General features: G+C 38.1%; 1 protein-coding gene across 1 annotated transcript in view; it reads right to left on the reverse strand.

Annotated features, from left to right (window-relative positions):
* Positions 1-3,474: 3,474 nt before the first annotated feature.
* The window catches only part of LOC105566886, a 12,853-nt gene continuing 6,161 nt past the window's right edge, over positions 3,475-10,166 (reverse strand). Inside the window, exons 2-3 of the mRNA XM_012021279.1 lie at positions 9,668-9,773; positions 3,475-6,328 (exon numbers count right to left, since the gene is read on the reverse strand). Of these exons, the coding sequence (XP_011876669.1) occupies positions 5,589-6,328; positions 9,668-9,773 (846 nt within the window). The 3' untranslated portion in view covers positions 3,475-5,588. The remainder of the gene's footprint in view (positions 6,329-9,667; positions 9,774-10,166) is intronic.

Genomic DNA, 10,166 nt, shown 5'->3' on the forward strand with positions numbered 1-10,166 from the left:
GCCGAGGAAATCAAGTAAATTGGCTGAATTAGCTCGTCCGTGAACCGGCGCAGAGCGACCATCAGCGTACGCAGATGCAGATACACGATAGATCCCGTATTACGTAATCCGCCATCTGCTTCATCCGAAAATTCCGATTTTTCAAATGGTATTTATAACACGACAAATTATAACTTATCCAAGTATCACGTCTCCAATTTTACAACTTCTTAATAGAGAAAAGAAGAAGGAATATAACTTATCTGTTTGATAACTAGAGACAAAGGATATTGAGCAAAAAGAAGTGGAATTAATAGTGTGTCTCGCATATTAAAGCTAACGTCGCATTTTTATGTGTACGATAAAATTTATTTGTGAGAGATAGAGAGAGAGAGGGACAGTTTGGTTGGGAACTAGTACAAAAAATTGTCTTAGAAACTAAAGTTGCGGAAAAAGTCTTATGCACAGATGGTAGCAGCATGTTATGCGTCAAGGAGATGGAAGATATTAATAAAAAAAATTCATATACGAACATCCGTTATTTCGTGCATCATCTGCCGACGAAAATGGCACGAACGCCAGTCCAGTAGTCTCTACGATCGTCCAATAGACTGCGTTAAATTCGACAAGTAACAACACGCAGAAATTAAATCAAATCTTAAAACTGTATCTCATTGGGTCTACAAAAAAGTATTGCGAAAAATTATATAAACGCTCAATTCATTTTGCCCGATCGAATCGAGCGTTGAATTGATACTTTGGTATAGAAAATTGATCTTTCACGAGATCCGCCAGATGCGGATCTAATGGCCAATCGGTGTTCATTGTCTTGCCGCGTGCGTGTCGAGGGCGCGTGCACCTATAAAGGAGGTACAACACCACTTTTACAGCTGCCGGAAGTATACATCTGCTAACGCAGAATCTACTAACCGTGCGGAGGAGATTGGGTCGAGCCCTCGACTACAGTCGCTACATTGCACTCATGTCGCTCGGTAATTTTGTATAATCGTGAGGAATTGCGCAATACGACTAATGAACCGCGTTTCTTACGTCGAGACGAATAATCAAGGCAGTTAATTGGGGAAAAGCCGATGGAATGAGATAGAGATCCTTATACACGTGGCGGGTCCGCGAACAGACGGCGGGGCCCACCTTTATTTTCGAAAAATAGCGGCAGCTGCCCGGAAGAAACGATCGTGGCTCGTGCTGAACACCTTTCGTCTCTAAATCGAGGGCTTGTGGGTCCTGGCACGATCTTGATCAACATTTCTCACTAAATATAGAAATTCTTATATACTGATTAATATTCACATAACAAGTATAATACTCTTTTGTCGTTTATGTATTAATTAAAAAGGAAATTGAAATCAAATCAAAATTGAAAACATTGTTATGCAAAGACAATTTGTTAAAAGTAGTAGTTATCGAACATTCAGGGTTTGATTGATGACACTAAAGGTACACGAGTAAATTTATTACTATAATATACGCAGAGAGATTTTATCAAGCTTTTCATATTTTTGTAACGAGAATAGGATAACATCTCGTTTGCGGTCCACCAATACGTAACAAGTCGGACACGATTAGCTCGTTATGGATATAAACGCAATGTAAATTACAAATTATCATATTTTGTGCTTCAAGTTGCTTTTCAGATTTATGTAAATATCGTATTTATAAAGATGTCGAAAAGAAAATACGCAACGTATAAATCTGTCTCCCTTGAAATTATCTGCGTCATCATTGGCTCAGAATGCAACCTTGTCACGCATGTTATTAAAATAGCAATCAAGTTTCACGAACGGAAAAATCGCGACGTACCATCGTGTGGCATGCGAGTGATAATTTACTTTTAAAGTTGCTTCGTTATCTAGTGCTTGTAACAACATGTGTCTGTAACATATAACTCACCTCTTAACTCGCCACTATAAACAAAACTCGCAGGTGTCTTCGATGAAGCGTATAATTATTTTAATGATATTAACTGATAATGAATCTCTACATTTCTGCGCAAATTATCCTCGTTTCGTCAAGATTGCATTGCCATTAAAAAGAAGCAAAGTAGTTACGAAAAGTAAAAAACAAAAATAGAAATAAAACGACAGTACGATAAAGTACTGTGCAATAACGATTACCTAAAATCTAAATTACTTAAGTATTAATTATTTTGAAATTAACGCAAGAATATACATAATTAATAGAGTCCACCCAATTGTATTATTAACATTTCGTCAAACACGTGCAATTGTAACGCATATGACTGCGTTAACTTAAAATGCAATAAAAATGTTTAATAAATTTATTGAATATTCATGTAATTGGATTTGGCTTTTACGCACAATACATCGCTTGTTTCTGCGAGATGTATGGAGTCTAGCACAGTATCGATACGTCAATTTTCTTCCAATCAATATGATTGGCGGTATGCAACGTCAACGGCCGTCGCCCGAGCGCAATGTCCTCTCAACCCTTTTTTCGTATTCTCACCCCCGCAGCTGACGAACTGACGGGATACCACCTGACGGGTACCACCCGGGACAGCTGTTCTCTCCCCTTCGCGAGACTCGCGTACATCATCTCCTCTTCCTCCGTCTCTCGCGCTGGCCCAATGCGTCCAAAAAACCGAAACGATTTCATATGGTAAAAAAAAAAGTGAAAAAACCACATGCTTCATCTTGAACAGCAAGATGTTCCGCGGTAGGAACAAAAGGGGAGGGACCACATAGTGTAGTGCAACATACATCCAATGTTTATTACAATTGTAATGACACAGCATCTATGTCACACTTTGTATCATCCATATATGCTAACAGCATCTTTCCAGCGAAATCATGAAATTACAATATACCTTGAGGACACATATCCGTCGGTACATCAACATCCCCTACCGTCAGGTCTCTCTCCTGTGGGTACCAAGTCTCTCCGTCTCCCTTGAACAAGCCCAGTAGCGATTATAGAATCGCTAGACGATCTCGGGAGATCGGCCAACTTTCAAGGATTGCGAGACGGTAAGTAAGAAAGAAAGCACATAGATTCTCCTGGTAACAGCGAACTGTTGCCCTGGCTTATTTTCGCTGGACGCAAACGTCGAAGACAACAAAAGTACCTCGACGGAGCAGATGCATGGCATGTGCTACGAACCGACACCAGATGCCCCATTGGCGTAGAGAGATCCCTCCTCGACGGACGACCCCGATAAAGGTGCACGGCGCGCGATTCCTTTCAAGCTAGTCGCGTGCCAGGCCCACAACCGTTTCTTCGTTCGCGTATGTTCCCTTCCACAAGTCCCATCGCACCACGTATCACATCGCGGGCCGTTGCTACATTGAGAATATCCAATGAGCGCCCAAACAGCTTTTTCTCACTTTCTCTCTCCTAGTCGAGACTAGTTTTCTTTACTACAAATTTGCGACAAATTAAAAAGGACATTTTCCTTACGCGTCAACAAACTGAGAAAAAAGCCAAATGTATTCATTTATTAGCTCGGTGTAAAAATACGCTGTAAAAATTTTCCATTTTATTATAAAAGTGTTAGGTTACATTTATATCGTCACGTAAACGACGTACACAACGTTTGGTACAACAATATTTTCAAGATAAAATTTCCACTTTACGAGTTGTGCCCCTGATTTGATTGGTTAAAATCCGATTGAAATGTAATTAAAATGAGATTTCCAGGAAATGCCTAAAGGTACAATTCTTGCGACGCATTCAGATCGAACGTTTCGGCCAAGTTTAAGGACTGGGAAGACGAGAACGAGACGACGGGCTTAATTAATTTAGCGGTCGTTTATTTACTGGTCAATGTTATCTACAGAGCTTTATTGTAAAAGTAACAATAGTTGTGTATAAGTTAAAACGATATTATACATATGTACAACTTTACTATTCGGTCGCGTGGGAAGTACGTCGACTACTTCCCGTAAAAAAATGGCGCGAAAAGAACTCTTGACAAGTTTTCCCGCAGTTCACTTAGCAGTTGCATCGCGATCCTTCGCGTGCGATCGATCGCAATGTTAAGTTTGATTCCTCGATAAGTGACGCACGATCGAAGTCAATCGTCGATCCTGAATCACTGACGATAATCAGTTTCATTTATCTCGTTTCATTTTGCTTCTGCTCTTCTTATTAACGCAAGATCGATTTAACGTTGACGCTGCAATCGATGTACGACCCCGATCAATGTCTCGTATACGAGGAATGACGACCGTACGATCTAAATAACGATAAAGATGTAGAAATTTATGAGATTTCGCGACGAGTGGTTTTTCTAGATGTCGTTGAAACGTGTCAAGGCAGCCGACGTGCACACTTTCGCACGTATCGTTCAGCATCGTTGCTCCGAGTAACATTGCTCTAAACGAAACCACCCTTTTATTATACTACTAGTGCGTTATAAGAAGACACACTTTCCAGGTCATCTGAATTGGACTCCTCGTGAAATCTCATATTACCACGTTGTTGTTTCTTTCTTTTTTGCAGAAACAAAGATTCGCTGATCTACGACCGAATAAGTTCCTATCTAAATCTCTGAGCTCTCGTCGTCTCTCGCCTAACCCAAATTATATACAATATTTTCGGGGCTAGACGTTTCTCTTTTCTATTGTCGATATCGTAGCCAATTTCTTCGTATACGATCTGACTGTAAATCGTTTCGCCCATAATCGCCGACAAAATGCAACAATTCGAACAATCGATTCTTTAAATTATTTGCAGATATAATTTATAAATAATTATTTTTATCGACGTAATTTCGAGTGTGTAAACGAATTCGCTTCTCATAACAGTCAGAAAACATTCTGCAATATTCTGTCGGCGATCACTGATGTGCTTATCTCACACTTCTTTCTCGTATAAAGTATTTGACTTTTTCTTCCTTTCCTTCGTTATCCCGCTTATCGTACTTAAATTATTTCGGTCGCCTTTTTATTTATGACAGGCTAACCTAGGAATTTGTTTTAAGAATAATTCTAATTGTGATTCGCCGGTCGTTTCTCTACAATTCGATGATTCTAAATGCTAGAAATATTTTCTTTTATGCTGCCCGAAGCCATCTTCTTCGAGAAATATTGTTAAGAATTAACTATTATCCTTTTGAAAGAAAAATGGAAGAAAAATATTTTAAGCTTTGATTAAGACATTCATGACAAATTTCAAGGTTTAGAATATCTTATTACGAAACAGCGTTCATATCGATCCAGCGTATGAACACTTGTATTATTAAAAATTATTATCATCGAAAGCTAAAACCGATATCAAAATGACGCTCCAGTCACAATGTATATCAACGCAATGTTTCAACAAAAGTAATCACAAGAAGATAGCAAAATTACAAAAAGTGGATAATAGTAACGTTGAATTATTTCTGACATTAGACAAAACATCTTTGTGAATAAAAAAATAAAAATGTTTCACTAAAAATGGCAAAAATATGCGTAAGAAAGCAAACAAGTCTCGTGCAAACGATCTCACAACACGTCATGTTCTTATACTCGTTTTATTTAAATAACAAGATTAATTTATCTCAGATTTCTCTCTCAAAAATTCTTTAACGAGACACGTCGCAAGAAAAAAATTGAATCGCTCGCTACCTTAATGTTGAAGCCTCATCAATCCAGAAGTAGACTCATGTCCTGCGACTTGGCGTCCGTATATCCAGTATATTGAGTGAACGCTCTCTCCCTCTGCAGATCTAGGTAATTCTTCATAGCGATAACCGTAGGATGATGAAGCGGTAGGCCCTCATCCTCGACGAGATATCGGAGAGCCTCGGCGGCGCAAGCATCCCATCCTGCTGTCCAGGAGTCGGTATTTTGCTCCTGCTGGCTGCTCAAGGATTTTCCAGCCTGCTGTATTGTGGCTGCTGGATCGTTCGTCCACAGGCGATGATCTAAGTTGGAAGAATCAAAGGTTCGACCATGTGGTTCCTGGCGGAGGTTCCCGAAATTTGTAAACTTTGTGAAATTCGCATTTTGCTCGTCGAGGTCGTCGAAATAATTAAGATCGTTGCGATCGAAACCGTTTTGACGAACAGACGTTTTTGAATGGTCCACTTGGTTTTGAAGGCAACCGTGACCGAGATAACTCGTATCCTGTAGCATCTCCACATTATGTATCGCACTTTGATCTTGATACGCCACTCTGCTGCTCGAGGATTGTTTCTGGGAGTATTTGAGTTCTTGGGCTAGGGATGCGGCGAGTTGATGCAGCAATTTGGTGTTATCCGTTTCCTCGTCGTCTTCCTCGAGCTCGTCGATGTCTACCTCGACACCCTCGTCCTCTGACGATGACAGAAGATCCTCATCATCTTCGTCCATGCCTAACAAGGTCAGTAACCGTTCGGCGGCATCTACGCAGGTTGCAAACGGCCTAGATTATCTGTTAATGCGACAAGATTGACTCGAAGAAATGAAACCCGAGGAACTCAAAAGAAAAACTGATTCCACAAAGGTATCCGTAGATGAGATTAGTGGCAAAATCAAATTTTACAATCAATTTGCGTACGAAATAAAATTAACATTTTTAATTTATTTATAATAACAGGCTGATGTATGTGCAATATATAAATGAGAGCAATAAGAGACCAATCCTAATCCACTATGAACCTCGTTAGGTCGCCGGATGCCCATACTGAGATTCTCTCGAAAAAGACAAGACTTCGCAGATGCAATGCATCTGCGAATAAAGGCGCGGTAGACTCTCGCGTTGAATCGACGACAATAACCGGGAGAGTGCATTATTGTAACAACCGGACCGCGATTCGATGAGTAGTCCGCCGCAATGAGGCCGACGGCCCGGTTTTGCGGTCCTGTGGGAATCCTGCCCCATAAACGTCCCACGGGAACTACCTGTCGCCTGAAACCCACACCCTGTCGCATCCGCCCTGCGAATCGCCGCATTTCGCACGGCGAGAGTCCTCGCCTCTTTCTCATCTCCCTCGTCCATGTGTGGTGTGTCATAATGTGATTCGATGCATCGGTACCGTACATGTGTATGCTACTCGCTGTTCACACACCATCGCGAGAGCGGAAAGGTCGTTTCTCCGGCGAGGGTAACTTTGAGATACCTGTTCCTGGGAACGGGAACAATCTCGATCGAAAAGTGCCGATCGATTAAGTGCGTTTCGCCGCAGGATTCGCAATAGTAAAAATCATTTAATAAACGACAACATGGACGAAGAAATATATGCAGAGGAAATTAGTCCAGTTTTTTTTATATACAAAGAAATATGATTGATTTCATAAATACAGCGATGTCAAATTAAAAATAGCAATAATAAAAGGACCTATACTTGAAACACGATCATAAAAGTTTTATATTAAAAAAAAATTATAGTCTAATTTTCAATTCTAAAACGTAAACGTAAAATAATTATTGCATTTAATAATAATTCAAATTAATGTAAACGAGAGACAATCGGGGAAAAAATTGGGAAAGAGTATACGTGTTTATACAAATTATCTGTGTCTTCATTATTACCATATCTTTTCTCGACGTCACAAAGGTAGTCGATCAACGTTTTTCAAACAGACGAACGTAACGACCCGCGTCGTAAGTACTTGTTCTCTTTTTTTCTTAACGATAATAGAAAAGTCTGGACCAGTCGCAAGAGCGAGTTCGTTGATTCTCCTTTTTTTTCAGACATCTCTTTCTCTCTCCCTCTTAAGGAAGCATCAATGCGACTCTTTGTGCCGGACGTTCCCACAGGGATACCCGCATTTAAATGTCCTGTTCCTATAGTCTACGAGACGTAGCAAAGTTTGGACTGGGTTGGGTTGGGTTAGGTTAAGCAACGATTTAAAGGGACTGAAAGATACCTAACGAACGAACTGATTGTTTCTATATCCAAAAAAAACAATGTGTAGACCATCGCAGTAGAGATAGAAAATAATACTACTATGACATTATATGCCAAGAGTGTGCACCGATTATTGCAACAATTTATCGCATATGCAAATTGTGTATCGTTTGTATTGTATAATAAATTGTAAAATATTTATAAAATGTACTTTTTCTGTGTTAGCCGTATAAAATGTTTATTATTATTATCTTTTTGAATAACTCATGAATAAATTTGTAAAAATTGATGAAATTATCTTTGAATAACAGAATCGTTTGTGTATTCTCCACGCGAATGAGCAAGTGCGATTTACGATAACACGACTATAAAATTATACTCGATCGTCAATAATGATGTAGCATATTGTGACTTAAATTATACTCGGATCGACTTTTATCACGGTCAATCAATCGGCGTCATCGTGACGATCATAAATTTGTTTACGCGCATTTTTAAGTCGCATTACAATCTATATCGTTTAGTGATATCGCCTGAAATTGCTCCGACGAAGGAGGACCATAATTCTTGTCGGCGAATAGAAATTCTTGTAGCTGTGCGTACACAGAAAGCCGCGACATTAGCATAGAGAATCCATATTTCAGGAGAAGATCGGCCCAAGTACAGTATAAGCGGTAACGCAAAGCTATTCTCCTAGCGAGCAGTATCCGACTTATATTCCGTGATTAATGACGTCGACCTAATAAATTTTAATGGCTTACTCGCGCGTACCGCTTTACGAATAAATACGGGTACAAAGTTTCGCACTGTTACACTATTATAGAAGGTATCTACGTCATTTGCACCTTATTAAAAGTTTTAATCGAGGCAACTCGAATATTGCGCTCCTATTGCGCTTTCTCGCCAATCATTTTATCGCCTTGAAAATCTCTCAATTCAGCAAACTAATTACAAGTTATACAATGTTATACAAATGAAGAAACAAGCTTTTCTTCAAAATGAGAGATATTCAATGTTAAAACTTTCTTCAAAGGAAACAATTGTTACTGAATTTAGACTTCATTTTTGTAATTTGTTTTTAAAACGTTATTACTTTAACAGTTCATTTAAAATTGTTAAAACTCAAAAAATATTTACAAATCCTTAAACAAACTTACTATAATAATCTCGTTCACGGAACAATTGCACGTTAATTCGAGTATTTAACAAATTGCTAAAAAATACAAATTTGCACGACTATTCTTACGTTGATAAAGGTTGGTGAAACAAGACAGCATGGTCCAATGTTATTACAGGAAATGACGTTTCGACAAAATGACGGTGACATTTTACAACGGGGCGCAAATATGGATTTTCTAGAGCATGAATTTCTCCTGCAAGTCCTTATACATATACGAGTCTTTATTGCGAGTGCCTATATAAGATGTCGCAAAATATTTCCATTTCACGTTTAAATCTTGAAAGGAGGTCAAATTTATCGTATTTACTTGTCAATTTCAAATTACTAAAGTGTTCCATATAGATCTTAGAAAACGAAATGTCAGAAAAGTAGGAAACGAAAATATACAAATAACGGAAAAATAGCGAAAGTATACATTTTTGATTGTATAATTAAATAATAATGTAATCAGAAATAATCGCATTGAAAAATTGGCACAACATAATTATTATCACGTTCTCTCATTCCAAATTCATATTGTATAAGTTATTGTTATTCATATGCAAACCCCAACCGTGAAAAAAGATATCTACACTTTCAAATCTTCAATTTTAGATCATCTAGAAATAATTTGGATTTTTTATGGACTATTTACGATTGGGCAATTATCTGGCACGGATATTTATGACGTACAGATAATATTTAGTTGTAAAAATATATAAATAAATTACCTCGTATTGTACGTGAATTGTCCGTGATATCAGTGGCTAAGTCGACGAAGTCCTCCAAACCTCCATTATCTTCTCCGCTATCTCCTCCGCAATCCATCATTGTGTCCTGCACAAAATAATACAAAGAAAAATACATCCTATGAAATATGTTACAAACGTCAAGGCTAGATAAAATGAAAATTAAATTAATAAAATCCATCTTCATTTGTTGCATATTTCATCATTTCGTTTATTGAGAAAGAGAGAGAATCAATAACGAAAAATAATTTAATTTAATAGCAGTTGTATTATTAAAACAAAATTGACAATATTTAGTGAGAGCAAATTATAAATTATCTAGTATCACTGATCGCTAAAACATGCCGATTTCAACAGTACGGACATATCGCAATCATGGAATTTAATTAAAGTCAATGGAAACTGCACTTATATTAGATAGCTTGTTAAAATGTTATAATTGTAACAGGATGTAATAATTAATCGTAACAAACGGATACAA

Source organism: Vollenhovia emeryi, unplaced genomic scaffold (genome assembly GCF_000949405.1).
Source record: "Vollenhovia emeryi isolate VEMERY1.0 unplaced genomic scaffold, V.emery_V1.0 DF939142.1, whole genome shotgun sequence".
Lineage (NCBI taxonomy): Eukaryota > Metazoa > Arthropoda > Insecta > Hymenoptera > Formicidae > Vollenhovia > Vollenhovia emeryi.